The sequence below is a fragment of the Amphiura filiformis genome, chromosome 15, assembly GCF_039555335.1.
Source record: "Amphiura filiformis chromosome 15, Afil_fr2py, whole genome shotgun sequence".
NCBI classification, from domain to species: Eukaryota; Metazoa; Echinodermata; class Ophiuroidea; order Amphilepidida; family Amphiuridae; genus Amphiura; species Amphiura filiformis.
The window spans coordinates 22299386-22320281 of record NC_092642.1 but is presented as its reverse complement, the minus strand read 5'-3'; the positions used below and the strand labels follow the sequence as shown (position 1 = coordinate 22320281).

Below are 20896 nucleotides of genomic sequence, written 5' to 3'. Positions count from 1 at the left end.
CCCATTGTCAACAGAGAACATGTAGACTGCATATACTGTAGTAGAAGTATACGGCTTACCAGGGACCGATTGGCCACTCATGGACCAATTGATTGATTGATTGGTTGTTTGAAAAATAGAGAGCGCCACATACGACGTGATAAAGATTCAGAGTTAATGAAACTTCTACCATCAATAGAAATGATGGCAAAGACATCAGTCGTATGTGGCGCTCTCTATTTGCAAACAACAATCACAGAGCCGCTAATCTTTATCATTTTTCACAAAATTTCCTGAAACCAAGGGGGAAACCCCCCTTGGGCATCCCCACGATAGGTCACCAAATATTTTTTGTTTGGTCAGCCCCCCCCCCTCATGTTGAAAATCTTCCTAAGCCAATGTGGAGAATTTGGTGGTGGATGTTTGATCAAAATATGTCACTGAAAAAACAAACCATATTGAATATCAGGGAATTTCCCTATGATTTTCATAAGTCCAATTTTGACATAAAATACAGGTGCTCAAGGCAAGTTCAATACATATGATACTCTGGGATCATCTACAAGTCATCATGATTGCCTACTTCAAGAGACTTTTGTAATGCTAAAGTTTCAATATGTGAATGAAACCATAGAGACTTTAAAGGTTTTTTACAATAAATTTGCTCCCACTTGCACCTCACCTGAAAAAATAAATATCCTCATTTGACAAATCCAAATCCCCCCCCCAAAAAAAAACTTTTGTGACATGGTGCACTGTAGTGGGAGATGCAACTGTTGTGTATTTTTGGAGAGGGGTATTATTTTTTCTTAGTCCCCCTCCCCTACCAGTCCCCCCCCCCAGTCAGGCCAAAAAGTCATAGAAAATCCAATATTTTGGGTGAAAATTGCCAAATTGTGGGCAAAAATCACCTTATTTTAGGTAAAAATATGCCATATTTGAGGGTGAAAATCATGTTTTTGAAAAGGTTTAGAAAACTTTCATCCACTATTAAGTGGATCATCCACCAGGCACCATCATCCACCAAGTAAAACAAGTCATGTGATATTGTGCTCTGGTGTATTAATGTTTGCAACAACATTCTTAGGCTATGTGGGCCATTACTATAAGGTGCACTTTTTGCATCTGAATTTATGGCAATTCCCATCATAACTGTCATAAATCATAGTAAATATCATCAATGATAAAAACTATATTTCCTGGAAGATACAAGGAAACATTGAAGTTAAGTACTTTGGCCCTTCAGATCATGTTATCATAAAATACCATAGCCCTATGACAATTTTCCTGAAAAATTTAGAAGATGATTTCATCCACATTTATTTATGTTCTTCCTCCCTCTGGCATTTTGACTTGTGGATCATGAGCCACAGCTACTAATACATACGCGTATTTTGGTGGGGACTTTGGCAGGGGGTGGCAAAAAAGAAGGAGCGGTGGAAGGAGGGGCAGCAAAAAGAATGATTAAATTATGAAAAAGAAATTGTTAAACTAATTTTTTTTTGTTCTTCACTTTTTCAAACCATCGAGAAAAAAACCCAGGTTAATCTTTTCAGGGCTGTTGATGAAGGGGGTGGCAAAATTTACCTTTTCTGCAGCTCCCCCAAGTAGGAGCGGCCCAGAGGATGATTTAAGGAAGCCCCATCATGCACTGCAAAATTGTTATCACTAGAGTCTCAGCAGCCACTTTACTTTCCAAATCCCATTGAATTCTGTGCAAAAAAATATTGTTTTAAAATTGTGTGTGTGTATTATTACTTGGTCGATTTCAGATCTAAAGTGATGTATGCATGAAGGATAATTCACACCTTCTGTAGATAACATAAAATATGAAATCGACCAGCATTTTGAATGTGTTTTTATTTTAAATATATCTGTCCAAATTCAAATTTAACCATGCACGTCTATGCAGTGGGCGAGCAGCAGTATCATGTTCACTCACACAGCAATGCTAACCGCAAGTTACCTAGTGGAGTGTTGGGTAGTACTTAAATCATCCTCTGGGAGCGGCCATGGTACACCACTGCAACCTATCCTCAGTCGCAAGAAATCTAAGCTTCCAAGTTCCCTTGGTGCTATCCTCAGTGCTATGTCACATAATCTGCTTGCACTAGAGTGTTCTGGAATTGTAATCTGAAGAGCGAGGTCTAGGCCTCTCTTCCTTTGAAGTGACACTTTCCAATTTGTGAAGGTTCGTACGCAGGAGTTATTTTTGAAGGGTACCATACGGGACTTCCAAAAAGGGGACTTTTTTCTTGTTTGTACATCCCAGCTGCATGAGGCTCCGCCAATAATCATAATAATAATATGATTGGCGAGCTAAAACACACATTGTAGGCGCTGAATTAAAATAGCAATTTTCTTCATTTTACCTCATTTGTTTGGCTCAAAATTAAAAGAGGACAATACGATCAGTGACAACTAACATTTAAATAGGAATATATTCTTTATGCAAATCACACAATGGCTTTTAGTAATCATGAACAAAGATATGTCAGCAAATAGATGCATCAGCCTATATGTCAGAAAAGTGTATCATGATGTCAGAACAAGTTTCAAATTTTGAATTTGAAACCAATTCTTTGCTTACATTTCACTCAACTACCACACATGAATTCTGGTAATGTTTTAACTGACAGCCATGGGACATAACTGGCCATGACATTGAAATCTACTGAGAAATTAAAATGTCACTTGCCAGGAGTTGAATGTACAATTTTCTCATTCCAAAAATGAAATCTAGCCCCAAATTCTTGTGCTATGAGCCGAAACTGCTGAACTTTCTCACAAGATATGATCAAACTGATGATCAGACAGATGATCGCTGGCTATGATAGACTTATAAACAGCATTATTGCAAATGGTGTTGCTGGTATGATCTAACAGGGCTGTAGTAAGGTCAAAAATATTGGGGCGACCATCAAGAAATTGAGGCAGCCAAAATCAGGTATTGGGTCCAAATTGATACATAAAAATATTGCTCAAATATTGGGGAGGCCATGGCATCCCCTGCTACTTTCCTTGCATCGACCCTGGTACAATGTGTCACCGAACAGTTTGACTTCAATAACAACTTAATTTTGAGGAGAGTGAGAGTGACTGCTCCCCAAGCTTCCCTTATGTTTCTTGTCTGTGGTATAGCTCTTCATAATGACTCTACCAAGACTCTTCATATATTGCCTTTGCTCATAAAATAACCAAAACAAGCTGCTGTATTCGCCAATTTCACAGTTCCACCATGCAAAGAGAGCCTCGGACTGACAATAGCCAAGAAGTGATGAAAAATGTGTAACTTTGTCATGTTATATGACTGGTTCAATTCCCATTCATGTATGCTGCAAGAGACTCTCCCTGTATGGCAGCATCATGGAATGGTCAAATAACTAGCTGAACATTCTAAAAGAAAGAATACAGAAAATATGATCAACAAACCACCTCTTATTTATGGAATGTGAGGTTGACTAAGGCAACAATTATTTGTTAGGATTGATTAGAATTTGGATCCAACCCAAATGTCCGATTAGATTGGCTTATGGCAATAGTGCTTCTACGTATTGGGCTATTCCAGAAAATAGATGCACACCCCCTATAGAGGAGTTTGGATTTCCGGACTTTTTGTCCAATCATGACAGTTGGAAATCTAGACTTTTAAAGTGTCCAAAGGTAAAAAAATCTGGTAGAAAAATAGTTCAAAATCAGAAATCCTCAATTTGAGAGCTCATTTTGGACATTTCTGTGATTTTTTTTCCATTTAATTGGACTTCCAAGCTTTATCAAGTGACATTGGCTCCTGGAATTCCAGTCATTTTCAGAAAGCACACTTGAAATCCGGACATTTCTTTGATTGAATATTTACTCAGGGGGTGTGCACTTATTTTCTGGAATAGCCCATTTCTATGTGGTGCCAATTAGTGCATTTATTTTTGAGTAAACCCCCACATAGCTTACCATATTACTACATGTACAGTATCTCTGTCAGATACATCTCATGATAAAATAGGTTTCTAATTTAAAACATATAGGGTGTCACAAAGCATCGCGAGTTACACAGAACATTTGAAATTACATCTGAAATTATATAGATGTATCTGTTATCTTGTAAGAGTTAATTGCCATAGACTTCCATTAGAGGAAGCCCTGTCAGAGCAGTTCTTCTGGGGTGAACCAAACCTGCCTGGTTATCAAATTAATCAGTGACAAGGTTATCTCTGAATTGATGTTTTAACGTTATTGTATCAATTAGCACATGTCAAATTTAGAGATAGCCTTGGCACTGATTAATTTGATAGCCATACAGGTTTGGCTCATCCCAGAACTGCACTGACGGGCTTCTTCTTTAAAAGCATATTCAGCGATTTGCTGAACAAGAAAATTCAGATTTTTGAATTTTTGGAACAAAATATGTGCTTCATCATGCTCATATTGCTTGAAATTCTTATTTTGGGAAATAAAAATGTTCAAACCTGACTCAGTTTCAGGACTTGTTGTACGCATTTCTGTCAAAAAAAGGTATCTTTGAAATGTTGTTAGCATTTTAACCAAAAAAGGGGCATTGTTGAAGGGCAAAACATTTGTAAAATCACTGTGCTTTTCATTTAGAAAAATCGTGAAAAGAGATGCTGACAAGAGAGCATGATAAGAGAGTGTCTACAATCAGCCTACTCTTGAAGTATAAAGTACCCATGCGGACGCACACATTTTGCCAACTTTGAAGGCACGCAACAGAGACGCAGCACTACGCACTGTTAACATGCTGTACTACGCGCACATTTGTCACTTTGTACTTCAGAGTGGACAAACTGTAGTTTACAACGTTGCCAAAAATTAATGTTAACAAATGACACACCCTGTACATCTAGATCGTCATCATCACCAACAAAGATGCAGGAATGTGTGCACAGACATGCAAATATTTTACTTCGCTACTGAAGCACAGGTCCTGTTACCAGAAATTGGACTTAAGTTAATAATAGTGTTCCAATAGCTTCTAATGCATTTGCTAGTCTTGCTTTGCATGCTTTAAAACTGGTTTTCATTTGAAAGTCATATAAAATGACAACAGCTTTCTTTAAGTACATTTCTCCAAGGATGGTACCATTTGCTGAGCAAGCAGGATACCCTCAAATTTTTTTTTTTCCATTTGACTGTCAGCAAATGTAGCCAAAGGTATGTGTGATTGTCGGTAAATTGTCCAATAAAAGATTTATGTGTTACGAAATTGTGCTGTTGTTAGGTAATAGATTTATTGTTAATGTTATAATAGTTAATATTAAAAAAAAATAAGTCAAAAATTTTTTGACACCTCCCCCCCACACACACACACACACCCACTTTTAGATTCTTGAGCGCCGTCCTGGCTAACAAAAATTTAGGTCAACAATTTACACAAAATTTCAGTTGGCAAAACATGCATTTAGGTTATTCCAAATTTCTATAGCAAATAAATTTACTCCTTTGTTGCAAAGAAATCATAAATTATAGAATAATTTGTCATAAAATCACAAGTTCTATGCAGTTCCTTTAAACTGTATCCAAATTGAATAATTCTCTCCATTCTCCATTTAATTCAAATAGACAAGATAGAACTTAAGATGGCCCACTTAGCACTCAGGAGACTGCAAAGTGCATGAGTTTATATCTCATGCAGTGTCCCACATTTAAAACCCAGATTTGTTTGTCAACTGTTTTGATCACAACAACGTTGCAAATGCTCTAGGAACTTTAAAACTAGAGCGATAACCGCACCATAGCTGAACCATGTGGCTTCGGCAGTATATTGTGGTAGGCCTATACCACTGTCACCCGGAGTCTGTAATGGACATAATCTCGAAATGCTATGAAGGTATGACCGCCCGAGTGGTGTTAATGAAAGAGGAAACGTAAAGAATATAAAATAAACTAGAGCAACTGTGCCCTTTGCAAGGGCACAAGGTAAGTTAGGCGTATGACTGTGACGATCTGATCAAGCAGCAATACTGTGCAGGATAGTATGCATTTAAATTTCAGCTCAATTGAAGCATTTTGAAAACCTGACCTTTGACCCCTTTATTGTCCCTTAATGACCTTAAATGAATTGTAAAATATTTTCAACATGTTTAGAATGTCATAAGATCATTGCGTTTGAATTTCAGCTCAATCGGAGCATTTTGAAAACTTGACCTTTGACCCTTTTATTGCCCCTTAATGCCCTTAAAGAATTTAAAAATATTTTCAACATGTTTAGAATGTCATAAAGATCATTGCGTTTAAATTTTAGCTCAATCGGAGCATTTTGGAAAACTTGACCTTTGACCCCTTTATGACCCCTTAATGACCTTAAATGAATCTTAAAATGTTTTTAAAATGTTTAAAATGTCATAAGGATCATTGCATATAAATTTCAGCTCAATTGGAGCATTATGAAAAAGACCTTTGACCCCTTTATGACCCCTTAATGACCTTAAATCCATTTTTGAATGTTTTAAACATGTTTAGAATGTCATAAGGATCATTGCATTTAAATTTAAGCTCAATCGGAGCATTTTCGGTTAAAATGACCTTTTTTGACCCTTGTGACCCCTGGATGAACTCCGATGTTTGGAAATATTTTTATTATATTCTTTATGTTTTCCTCTTTCATATGACACCACTCATGGGGTCATACCTTCGTGGCATTTAGAGATATGTCCATTTCAGACCAAATGGTTAGTCAGTTAGTAAGCTAGTAAGCTAGTAAGTAAGCTAGTAAGTAACATACACTCATATAGGCTGATACCATTTCATGGTTCAGCAAAAAGAGACAATCAATGAGTTTCTAAAAAAAACTCCCTCTAAGTTAAATTCATCAAAATTTGGCGTATGGCAATTTTGGAAAAAATATAAATTGCCAGGTGAGTGTATAAATAATTAGTCATTTTGTAGGAGCAGATTTGTCAAAACATTCTGGAAACAAGGGCGTACTCGGCTGTACTGGTCAAGTTCTTAAATAAAATCTATACTTTGCTCTCATATTTTTGAACAAATCAGTATTGACAATCTATTACTAAAACATTGACACAGATGATAGAAATTACCAGTATATGGGGCATGAATGTCATACAAATTATATTTTTGTTCAAATCAAAATACTAGCCCCTTCCCGGTTATAAGCCCACCCCCAGTTTTGGAATGAAATCACCCATCTTGGAGGGTGGGCTTATACACCAGTGGTTACAGTACTTGCTTAAATCCGCGTATTGGTTACGAAGGTATATAATTAAAACAAGCTCTGAATAGATCTGTATGTGACGCAACATTCACCGTATTGATCTATATGTGATACGTACTAATGATCAGGTAAAAGTAGCTTACGTCGTTGAATACTGCAGGTAGCGGTGTATGCGAAACACAAAATTTAAGAAATCAGCAAATAGACCAAAATCAAAGTTTTATATCTTATTAATAAGAAAGAATTAAGGTCTGTAAGTTGGCGAATTTGAAGAGCTTCAAAACATATACCTACATACCAATGTTCTCAAAAAACAGTCTATAATAATAATATCGAATTGATTAATTCGAATTAAACAATTCATTGATTTTAGCACTGGTAGCATCCATTACTGCTTCTAAACAGAATGTCTGGAAAGGTGACCTTCACACTGTGGGTGGTCTTCCTGTACTTTTGAATGGGACAACAGTAAGCATGGCTTGATTTTTTCCAAGTTTGCAAGAGCATAACAAGACTTTCCGTACATATTAAAAGGGCACAGACCCCTGCTGTATAATAAACTTGCTAGGTATGTTTTGAGTAACTTTCATGAAAATTGTAAAAAATATTCCTATTCATTTGTGTGTGTATGGTCCATCACCTGTCACATAACATGTCTTATGGCGCTGCCCATGACCACCTGATGAATTTGAATTACTGAAAAAGTAACAAATCTTGAATAAGCATATGTGATGTGACCAACAACATGTCTGAATCTGGAATTCTAGCAAAACTACTTTACGAGAATCCAATTCCCGCAACAAACTACTAATCTGAAGGCCTGGTTGACATCGCTTGCCCTTTAAAACAACACTTTCAATCTTTAATATTCAGTTACTTGTGGTGTAAATACTACGCTTGCAGACTCAAATACAAAATATTTGTTTATAGAGTTTAATGACATGGAGCACATTTAGCATCCATGTCTTTTTGTTTTCTCTGTCTCAGTTAAAATATCCCCCAGCCATCTCTCCAAACAAAAAATGTAGAATATAGCCACATTTATAAATTTTTAATTTGGGTTAGCAAATCAAAGTGGTAAACTTCAGCTGCAAAATAAAAAATAATAACAATATTGCCTGAATTCTACTGGAGAATGGGTGCATACATGGGGGACTCAACCAAAATGGATGGCGGTTTCAATATGAATACAGGGTTGCCAAATCCATGATTTGGTAGCCCAATTGGGCAAACTATTGAAGATATCCCTCACTAACTTGTGACATGGGAGTGTATCATTTCAAGATATGCCCATTCTCGGTCTGTAGGTAGGTCGATCGGGTGGGTAGGTAGGTAGGTAGGAAGGTAGGTAGGTAGGAAAGTAGGTAAGTGGGTAGGTGGGTAGGTAGGTAGGTAGGTAGGTAGGTGGGTAGGTAGGTAGGAAGGTAGATAGGTAGGAAGGTAGGTAAGTGGGTAGGTGGGTAGGTAGGTAGGCAGGTAGGGAGGTAGGTAGGTGGGTAGGTAGGTAGGTAGGTAGGTAGGTAGGTAGGTGGGTAGGTGGGTGGGTGGGGGTGGGTAGGTAGGTAGGTAGGGGTGGGTGGGTAGGTAGGTAGGTAGGTAGGTAGGTTAAGGTGGGTAGGTAGGTAACTAAGCATGTGAAAAGGTTGCATTCCATAGTGCAGCAAAAAGATGGGCAACATTTACTCCAGCGACTTCTGGTATATTGGTAGATTCATGCTGGGTACGGTTTCATGTCCTATAGAATTTAGAAAATCGATAGTTAAGAAAAAATTGGGCGACTTTTTGACCATTTGAGTCACTATTCAAACTGAATATTTTTTGTAACCCTGTATGAATACATCTTGCAGGCATCAGTTGCAACAACACTGAGGTAAGTTTATACAGGGCCTGTGTGCCTGGTGTTGCAAAAATTATGTTGCCAAGGGGCTGTAAATAAAGATACTGATATTGAGAATTGCCCAAAGTAGAACATTTTTGTTTTGTGGCAACTACAAATTATTTCACTGCAATATGTGATACTGATTTGCATGTTGCCTTTCTAAAAAATCTTTCTAAAAATCTATATGCATGTTTATAATGGGAGCAGGTAACTGCAGGTGTACGGTACTTTGGCATATTAATTCCGTGTGGTCACCAATTGTCTAGAAAATGCGGTCACAAACTGTCTGATTAACAGGTTAATTGACATGATTCAATTCTAATCAATGAATGTTTACCATTACATTTTAATTGATTGATTAATGTTTACTTTCCTTTGAGGGATATTGGATATATATTCATTTATTTGTTTCAAACTTTAATTGTTTTGTCAGCACAATTGGCATGGTAATAATTCTCCATGTTCATATGTGGGATATGAAACTAGAAATGCTCTGAGCAATGAGCATGTTTAACCAGATAAATAGACTAGGGTAAAGTGTACTGATCAATATGCATGTTCAACCTCATGCGCGTACGCAGGAATTTCTCAAGGGGGGTGTGATGATAAACAATACAAAAATGGTCGCACAGCGGTCATCCCGTCGCGCTTGCGCGACGCAGGGGGGGTGTCTGAGGGGGGATGTGCCCCCCTCAGAATTAAGAAACTTTTGGAAAATGAAGACCAAATTGAAGCGATTTGGTGGAGAATTTTGGCACTATTAGTGTGTAAAAGTTCAATTTGAAAAAGCCGAAAATTTGTGAAATTACGGTCCATGAAGCCTTTCGTGAACAAGTTTTTCCTACAGTTAAGCATATATGAATTGTGTTTAATGTCGAAAGCAGAAGCAAAAATGGCTGCTTGTTTACGCAGGGGGTGTCTGAGGGGGATATGTCCCCCTCAGAATTAAGAAACTTTTGCAAAATGAAGGCCTGATTTGGTGGGCCTTTTGGGACTATTAGCATGATTAGTGTGTAAAATTTGAGTTTGAAAAAGCCGAAAATTTGTGAAATGGCGGTCCAAGCCTTTCGTGAACAAGCCTTGCCTACAGTTGTAGGCCTATAAATTGTGTTAAATACAAATTGGTAAATGTCGAAAGCAAAAGCCAAAATGGCTACTTTATCCACTATGCAGGGGGTGTCTGGGGGATGTGCCCCCCCCCCTCAGCATTAAGAAATTTTTCCAAACTGAAGACCTAATTGAAGCGATTTGGCGGACCATTTAGACACTATTAGTGTGTAAAATGTTAGTTTGAAAAAGCCCAAAATTGGTGAAATAATGGTCCATGAAGAAGTTGGAAAAATTGTGCAAAATGAAGGTCCGATTGAAGCCATTTGGTGCATAATTTTAACACTATTTAAATCATTGCTTCAAACAGAAAAAAGGGCCCAAACTCAATTTGCACAATTAAAACCTTTAGGCCTACGTAGGCCTACGTACGTTGCCGGGGTAGGGTCCGGGGGTAGGATGTGGGGTGTGACGATGTGGAGGTGTTGGTGTTAACATGTACATGATGTATAGGCCCTATATCCATGTCAATTAACAATTAAAACCGTTACGCAGGGTAGAGGTGTGACCGCATGATGATGATGATGTGTGTGTGGTGTGTGGGGGTGTAGGGGTGTGTGTGTGTGGGGGGGCGGGTGTTAACATTAATCGACACATTTACGTACGTTGCCGGTCAAAAATTATGCCGGGTAAAGGGGTTAGGAAAATTAGTGTGGGGATAGTTAAGGCATCTATAGGCCTATGTTAATTTGATAATATGTCCCCTATGCCTTGCTCATCTCCCTCCTCTCCTCTTCCCCCTCCCCCCCTCTCTCTCTCCCTTTCTCTTTCTTTGTCTTTTCTCCCCATTTTTATTTTTTTTGACAGACACAAGGGGGGTGTTTCACACCCGTAACACCCCCCCTGCGTACGCCAATGTTCAACCTAAAGCGGTAACCCCTAAAGCCACAATTTCTCAGTGTTACAAAATTTAAAATCTGTGTTACAAATTGGACTATTTCACTGATTTTCCGTTTTCCACTATAAAGCACTGAAAAGTTAAAATAAACATGTTTTTACTGTAAATAATCACTTTTCTTTGTTTTATTTTGCAAATCAACACAAAAGTTAAGAAATTTTACCCAGTTTTTCACTATTTTATGGCATTTTCAAATTTCTGCGAGCAAATCCCGAATTCTGTGAAGTTGTCTGGTTTTCCATATCATGGAGAAATCGTGGCTTTAGTTTAGCCCTATACTAATAAAAATTAGAAACACCGGGACGCAACGCAATGGAGAACAATAAAAACCAACGCCGATCGATTAGAGGTCAATGGCCCTAATACTATCCCTGGGAATACTATCCAATCACAACGTGAATGTGTAACAGTGCAGAATGTTGATCAACCTTTTTCGTAATATTATTATTTACAAAAATAAGGAATAGAAACACTAAACTTCGGATTCCGATCCTTTTCGAACTCAGATTCGGATTCTGATCCTTTTCATAAACGGCCAATGTCTTTTCACAAACGGCCATTACCGAGTTCTTCCGATCTATTTTGGAACAATAGAAACGTTAAAAGATGCAATCTCGACCAATCAGATTACGAGATTGTATGGACTGATGTCTTGGGCTTTTAACAAAATCCGGGCCGCATGAGAAGAGAGTTCCTGCGATCTATCTCTTACCACATGGGGTCGTAGCATTGAGCTTTTGGTCTGGTTGTTTATCGTTTTAGTACTTCGGAGTTTTACATTATTTTTGTATCTGCACCAGTATGAAGAGTACTAAATATTATATCACTTCAAAACGTTGTTTCCAGATAATTTTTCCAGCGGCCTACCAACTCACCACAATATAGGTGTATGAATGAGATCAATTCCAGAAACATGAAAATAATATCAAAACAAATTTAAGCTTGCAGTAGATACCAGATTTATTTTTCACCAGATTATTTCATGTGCTGACTATTCAACTGATTATTCATTAATGAGAAACTCTAACATCACTGGTCAATTTAGCATGTGCTTCTTTGAATGAAGGAATTATGCTACAACGACAACAATGGCAAAAATTTAAGCAAAATGTAATTCCAAGACAATATTGGGCCCCTCCGTAGAGGGCGCCCAAAAAGGAAAAGGACTGCCTAACTAAAGCGGTTCCTGCATCATAGCTGAACCATGGGGCTCTGGCAGCATATTGTGGTATCACTAGGATCCGCAACATGCTCATCTACCAGGGCACAGTTCTTTAACCCCAATACATTTGAACATTCATTGAATGACCTTTGAAAATTTGGGTACTAAAACTCATACTCTGCAACTTGAGGTCAAATTTTGCACTATGATTGTTTGATTGAGGTTATTGAACTATGCCATTGGCATGAGGCCATTAGTGGTCCATAGTGTATACCACTATCCCACATTTTTGACTTGTGAATCTTGGAATGAAATAGCAATTTTCTTACTTTTATCTCATTTGTTTGGCTCGAAATTAAAAGCGGACAATGTGATCAGCGAAAAGTAACATTTAAATAGGAATCTATTCTTCAGACAAATCAGACATTATTGCTTTAATCACCTGTTTCAACATCATATATATCATCTAATCATCATATTTGTTTTAAATTTACACAAATAGAAGTTTCTATACCTTAACTCTGTCCACGCTGGTGTCGACTGCAGACGACAAGCTTTTAAAAAATCAAAAATTCAAACGAAGTAAATTTTCATGACCATATTTGGAATCAGCATGAAAAATGCATAAAAATGAGTACAAACAAGCCTAGTATGGGTTCAGTAATTCTTAAAATAATTCATGATATTTTGAGAAAATATCTCAAAACTTGGACTTGTTTAATATGGCTAGCAGGAAGAGCATTAAAATACCATCCCACCATAACAATGTTATAAACACATGTCCAATTATCACAAAGCAACAATGAAGAAACCTTTGACCTACCGCATTAAATTAAGTCATTTGAATATAAAGGTTTTGAAACTAAAATGCTACACTGGTCAAAAATATCATGCTACTAAAGGTGATTTCTCCATACCAATTCCTCCTACACAATAACCATAGCAACAGGGGTTAAGTTGCTACTATACTATTCCATAATCTGATAATCACCATCCTTTAAATTACATTCCAGATTTAGCTATGATAGCAAAACTTCCCAGATTTGACATATAGCGGACATTACTAAAGATCGAAACTGTTTCTTTACCCATATGCAACCCAAATTATTTTGACAAACAAAAGTTTAAGCGAATATATTATGTAAAGTATATTTAAGCATCAAAATGTCCTCCGAAGAAGAAAAGGAAGTTGACAATTTGTGCCCTGGCCCTAAAGCATGTCATTGCCAACAGAATGCACCCTTCTTGGACTCAATTTGCAAACATGCTGAAAAATAAATAAACACGATATTCACTGAAACAAAATATTTCTGAAAAAATAGTGTTTGCATTTGCACTCTTTTTGATAAAAATGATAGAACTTTACCCATGCAAATCACTGAATCAAGTAAGATCCTTCTTTGAAGACAATAACTCTCGTATCTGTTTTTTCATCTCAATGATGTACAAAAGACTCGGCCATCCTCAACACAGTGGCGTAGCGGGGCGTGTGGGTTATCATATTTGGGGGGGGGGGCACCAACCATGATTGGGGGCACCGGGTGTGATGGGGTGGGGGTGCACAAGCCATTTTTCGGCAATTTTCCTATGGGATTTTCTAAATTTTGCAGTTGATTGGGGGAACGTGCCCCGTGCCTCTATGACGCTACGCCACTGAACCAACATATCGACTGCTCGGTGCCACAACGGTGAAGTGGGTAAGTGCAATTATAAGCTGCCATGAGCATAATTGCCAAATGTTCACAGGGCAGCTATTACAATATTCATGATAATAATACGATCGGCGAGCTAATATACATATTGTATGTAGGCACTGGAATTAAATAGTGATTTTCTCATTTTTATCTCATTTGTTTGGCTCGAAATTAAAAGGGAACAATGTGATCAGTGAAAAGTAACATTTATGTAAGAATCTTTGCTTTATGCAAATCACACATTTAGCTTTAATGTAAGGTGAAAATTGTCTGGTTTCCAGTAGTAAAAACTTAATCCATCACCGACTTACAAACTCATTGAAGAGATAAATAACCATTATCAGGATCAAGTCATGGTTAATTGTGGCAATTAAGTAAGCGAAGAGCCAATTCCATCAATGCCAAATTCATTTCAAATACTCTTAATCTGGCCTGATTGTGGTTCGATTGCAACACATTGTGTTTTCTACCTCTCACATTCTTACACAAAATATTACATCAAGGGCCTTGGACTTGCAGGACCGACCAACATTTGAGCTTGAAACACGAAGGTATAGTGTCCAATTAGGGCCAGATTTATCTTTTTTAGGGCCCAGGGCAGGCTAAAGTGTAGGCAGTGCCGCTGAGAGTCAATACAGGCCCGGGGGTAAAATTAACCTATGTGCCCCCTTTTTTGCAGGCCCCCTGAGGTCTCTTTCTTTTTTTTGTTGCTTTTATGGGCCTATTAATTTCTTTTTACGGGCCCCAAGGACCCCGGGCGTAACATGCCCCCTTAACCCCCTTGTCAGCAGCACTGAGTGTAGGGCCTCAGCTATTCAGCTCCATGTGTTACACCCTTCCCATTAGCCTTTTAGAGGTATGGCGTACACAATAGGATGGCGCTGCACAAAATTGTTAAAGGCTTTTGAATTTGGCGTGTTTTACCCATATTGAATACTACCCTCCTATTGTGTAGCCATGCTTCGAAAAGGCTTATTACATTCCTGTAATTATATTTCTTATAATTCAAAATCAGTACTTTTTCCATTTTCTTTTTTTTATCCTCCAACATTTGAGGACCCTAGATCTTGGGCCCGGGTTCATCTTGCCATGTGGTAAATCTAGCCGCATGTCCAATAAAGAACAGTTAGCAAGAAGAACAGTTAAAGGAGAAATGAATTAAATAAATGAATTAGACTGAAAAAATGAAGCAACCTAAGTGCATGTTATTTTATCATCCATGTTTGCGTACTCATAACTTTTACTTCCCTCCTTCTAATGCCATCTAAATAATAACAATAATAATACTTTGTCACGATTATATCAACAACTCTGAGAAAAATGTAGCCAGTGGCAATATCAAATATTTTATGAGTAGTAGGAAAATAACGCCTGTCATCTTAAACATTTCATGTATTGCACACACAGGTATGGCAATTGGCAATTGCAATGAATACAGTAAAGGGAAGTTCAAAGCATCACATTTTTTTAATTTCAAAAAACCTACATTGTGTTATTCAACATTATAGATTTATGTTGGGATTGTGCTTCACTTTGCTTAACTTTTGTATGGTATATTATTTGTAAAAATGTTTGGAAAATTAAGATGCAGAAGCAGGCTCGCTGGCTCATACACAGGATTTTTTTTTGGGGTGCAGATTTTGAAAAAGTGGACTTTTTACCAGGGGGCCATTTTTGGACTTTTCTTTTCTTTCTTTTTGACCCCCAAAAAAGCACAAAAAGCTGATTTGTTTTGTTCGCTACTCTTGCAAATTAGGATTTTTTTGGGACTTTTTTTATACAAATTTGGGAGTGTACAACAGATCCCTGCACTTCCCCTGCACACGGGCCTATGCAGAATGTATTGGTGATAGTCCTATATTAGAGCACTGCTCGAGCATGACCATAAAAATTTCAAATTTGAAGCAGAAATCTGACCATGCTGACTGAAGAATAAATGGGCTATTCCAGTTAAAATCCATACACCCCCTATGAAAGACAATCTTAATCGTCCACACAGAGAGTGTAGCCTCGGCGAAATGTCAACCGTGCTAGCATGGTCAACCATGGTCAACCATGGTCAAAACATGGTTGACCATGGTTAACTATGGTCAGCGATGATCAGCCATGGTGGCTTGACCATGGTCAACCATGGTTGCCATGGTCACCATGGTATACCATGGTCGACCATGCTTTAGCATGGCCGAGCATGGTCAGCCATGGTCTTCACCTCACTTGACCATGGTTGGCCATGGTCACTTTTAAGTATACCATGGTCAACCATGCTTTATCATGGGTGAGCATGGTCAGCCATGTTCATCACCTCACTTGACCATGGTTGACCATGGTCACTTCAAGTATACCATGGTCAATCATGCTTTAGCATGGGTGAGCATGGTCAGCCATGGTCATCACCTCACCTGACCATGGTCACTTCAAGTATACCATGGTCAACCATGCTTTAGCATGTGTGAGCATGGTCAGCCATGGTCATCACCTCACCTGACCATGGTTGACCATGGTCACTTTTAAGTATCTATCATGGTCGACCATGCTTTAGCATGGCTGAGCATTGTCAGCCATGGTCATCACCTCACCTGACCATGGTTGACTCTGGGTAGTGAATGAGAAAAAGCGCCCTCTGTTGTTATTAATCGTATTTAATGCGTATTTACAACGTTGTGAATAAATATTTGACACCATAGAATATAAAAACTAGTAATTTGATAAGTTAAAATAAGATTTTTAACGGAATAAATCTAAATAATATGATTATGCAGTTTATTCCGTTAAATATTTACCCATAATTTCCCTCATTCTTCAGGCCCTGCCCTCTATCGGGTGCTAATTTAAAGTTTAAGCTTGATTGCTATTGTTTCTTTCTATTGTTTATTCCTTGATTGCTATTGTTTCTTAACCATGGTCAAACATGCAAATTTTTGACCATGGTTGATATCATGGTCACTTTAGATAGACCATGGTTGACCATGGTCTCTGGCCGTGGTGCCATTTTTCAAAAACATGGTTGACCATGGTTGACCATGGTCAAAAACATGGTTGACCATGGTCAAAAACATGGTTGACCATGGTCAAAACATGGTTGACCATGGTCAAAACATGGTTGACCATGGTCAAAAACATGGTTGACCATGGTCAAAACCCTGGTTGTTGAACTATGGTTGACAATGGTTCAACCATGGTCAAACATGCTAAGTTTTAACCATGGTTGACCATGGTCTCTGGCCGTGGTGCCATTTTTCAAAAGCATTGTTGACCATGGTTTGACCATGGTCAAAACCCATGGTTAACCATAGTTCAACCATGCCTTTTTCGCATAGGAGATTTCAGGAGTCACCTATTATTCAAGTACAATCCAACCTCTTTTATCCGGCCATGATGGGACCAAGCATTGTCCGGATAAGTGAAAAATCTGGATAAGTGAATTACATGTAATTCTGCATTGACTGGCCAAGTACTGAAATTGGGACAACAAAAGATTGTTTCAACATGGGGTAATAGCATGAAAGATGGAATTTGAGAGCTTTGTGCAACATTGATAATTATGTCATTCTAGACATTCAGAACATGGAATTAAGGTGTCAAATTATCAAAAACATGTTTTCCAGTGAAGATTTCACAGCCGGATAACAGAGAGATCCGGATAAAAGAGGTCCAGACAAGATAGGTTGGACTGTAACCCCATTTGAAATACACACTCCCTGTGTGGAAGATTAAGGTCATGTCTTCCATACGGGGTGTATGGATTTCAACTGGAATAGCCCAATAGGTTTTTCCCAATTTTGTCTCAAGTATGGATATTTATACAAGCCACTGAAAATCAGGTAGCCTAATATGATATAATTTAAGTCTTAATATTTGATAACTGACTTTATTTCTTCTAGTTCTACTCTTTTAATATTAAGCCAAATAAAAAAGATTGTTTGCTTGTCCTCCACAACTTTTTCAGAATTGGGTTGGTCGGTCAGGATTTAAAAAAAAAAAAATTTAATTAAGGTCATAGCCAAAATATGACTTTTTCTGGAATTTCCAAAATTAGGGTCGGTATTCATTTGTATAGTAAAACCTTTTTTCCAGATTTTCCAGATTAGGGTCGGTCGGTGGAGGACAAGCAAACAATCTTTTTCTTGGCCTTATCAAACAATTCTCACACCCTAACATTTTGCAAGTAACCTGACAATGTCATCATATAATTTAATCTGCACATCCACTGTTGAAAACATTAGCAAATCTGCACTGAAAGCTAAACCTGCGAGATAGGCTTAACACTGCCATTTAACACCAATCCGCTGACAAAATCTTTCTGTTAACACAAGACACCTCTCAGAGTATCCCATCACCACTGTATCACGTCACACTAAATTTTGTTCAAAAAAAAGTTTTAAAACAACTGATGACACTAGTTTTGTCATGCTGCATCACCTTAACTTGTTATCATCAACTTATAAAAGACTTTAATACTTGTAGACACTCTTGCTGAAAGCATGCAAGTATAGCTTACAATTTGTTATGATCAACTTATATAAGATTTAATACTTTTAGACACCCTAGCCGATAGCAAATGCGTGATAAGCTTACCGACTTCACGGCAGACACAGATCGATGAGCTTCCTCTAACTGAGCCAGCCACCTTGCAGTGTTTCCATCCACGTCAGCATCCTCTACCACTCCTCCATCATCATCATCCATATCTTGGGAGAAAACCTGATGAGAAGATGATGAGAAGAATAATATCAACAAGAAAACATGTAGCATTGCAAGTAAACATCCATCCATAATGGTAAACATAATATTCCTCTGCAGTCAGTGAGATGATATTAAAGTAAACATCCCCAATGAGCTACTGACATGTTATTTCTCACAGAAGAGATTTTATATTAGTGCATAGTGAGCAGCATCACGCATTGCTTGCAAGCACTTTATGAGTTTACTACTTGAAAATGAGCCAAGAGTTAGACTTGACTGGTTTAGTTAGTGAGTTTAGGTGAGCCGCCAGCAAGCTGTGGAGGGCTATAATAATGCTAGCCAACTGATCAAATCAACAGTTTCAGGATTGTATAAAAGGTATGTGGCTAGTCAGTCATTCAGTCAGCTAGTCAGTCTGGTGGGTTTGAGATATCCTAACCAGTTACGATTAGGCTATTCCGATTAAAATCCATACACCTCTTGTCGAAGACACAATCTTAATCTTCCACACAGGGGGTGAAGATTTCAAATGGAATCACCCATTTAAGTAACCCCCCATTTAAAATTCACAGTCCTCTGTGGAAGATTAGGATTAGGTTATTCCAGTTGAACTCCATACACCCCCTGTAGAAGACATAATCTTAATCTTCCACACAGGGGGTGAAGATTTCACATGGAATCACCCATTCAGGTAACCCCATTTCAAAGACATCCTAACCAGTTAGGATTGGGCTATTCCACTTGAAATCCATACACCCCCTTTGGAAGACACAATCTTAACTTTCCACACAGGGAGTGAAGATTTCAAATGGAATCACCCATTCAGGTAACCCCACTTAAAATCCACACCCTCTGTGTGGAAGATTGACATCTCCCACATGGGGTGTAAGGATTTCAACTGGAAGAGCCAAATGTTTTACTGTTGGCCGCTAGTTGCTTGCTCTGTTGCCAATGTTGAGGACCAACTAGCTGGAGAATCCAACAGCACAAGTATAAACATATGATTCAAATTTAAAGTGATACTCAGCTGATGACTCCAATTTGTTTATATACAACAAATAAACAAATAAACAAACAAAAAGAACTGCATCTGGCAAGAAAATAAGTTTGTCACTAAGTGAGTTCTTGCGGTTCTTGCATGTGTGCATAAACTTTATATAGCAATTTTCCAATTAATACAGATGATGACATGCACTAATTGCAAAATGAAAAATTATATTGATCAAACCAAAACAAAGGGCGACATGTTATAATGAGTTAGCTTGACTGGTTTAATTAGTGAGTTAGGTGAGCCGCCAACCACAATCTTAGACAGAAACCCTGAAGTATCTATAAATTTCGCCAAAAAAGAAGGAAATAATTAAAAAAAAAAAAAAAAGAGCAGAAAGAGGTTATGCCCTTTCAAATCTTGGATCTACCCCCATATATGATGTTTGAACATGAAAATTGTCCAAATTAAACACTCCAAAAGTGGTAGAGTTCAACGGATGACAGCTTCGTACAGAGCATCCAACAGGTTGGTATGGCTGATGCATGGGTCAACCTAGCAGTAGCGGCAGAAGCATTAAAATTTTAGGGAGGACAAGCATGTTTTTTCAGACATTCTTCCCCCTATACAACCCCCCTTGGTTGATAAAGATTTTGTAATCCTAGCATCCTCTTTTTATGACATTTTTCAGTAGCTATCCACGAAAAAAGCTTATTCCCAAAATTTCAGTTGATTCCGATTTGCATTTGCGAGTTATGCATGAGTATGTGTATTACACTGCACCATAGGCCACTGTTGTAATTTCGTTCTGGTATACCAGAACAAAATTCAAATTTGACAATATTTTTGCTAAACGAATTAATCTGCAAGAAATGTTTGCTACATAAACATTATGTAGCCGGAGGTTTCCAGTGGTATAAAAATCTCAACTTTTTTTGAGAAAAGTGGGAGGATGAGGCTGTGGATCACGAAATGCCATGATATACAAAACTAAAATTAGCCCTTTATGTAATGCATTATTTGCCCTATTAAGTCCGATTCTTACTCCACATCGCAGCTGCGATACTTTTTTAAAAGCATGTGGGGTCTGCATCTCCTTTTATGGTCATTCTGCCGACCTTGATTTTCCACCAGCCAATCACAAGCGTGCACGGCTGCGATATCGCAGCGCGATGCTATAAAGTTGAACAAAATCCAACTCCATCGGGGACCGAAATTTCCATCGCGCGATCAGAATTTTCACCGCTGAGCTCGTAAAAACCTGGCTCAGATTACAGTTTTTATAGCATCGCAGCATCGCATCGCGCTGCGATGTGGAGT

The 20896-nt window shown here is 38.1% G+C and overlaps 1 protein-coding gene across 1 annotated transcript in view; it reads right to left on the bottom strand.

Moving 5' to 3' along the window:
* LOC140170806 (ADAMTS-like protein 1) overlaps positions 1 to 18699 on the bottom strand; it is a 311693-nt gene extending 292994 nt beyond the window's left edge. The window contains 1 exon segment of the mRNA XM_072194025.1: positions 18481 to 18699. Coding sequence (XP_072050126.1) covers positions 18481 to 18678 — 198 coding nt within the window. The 5' untranslated portion in view covers positions 18679 to 18699.
* Between the last annotated feature and the right edge of the window lie 2197 nt (positions 18700 to 20896).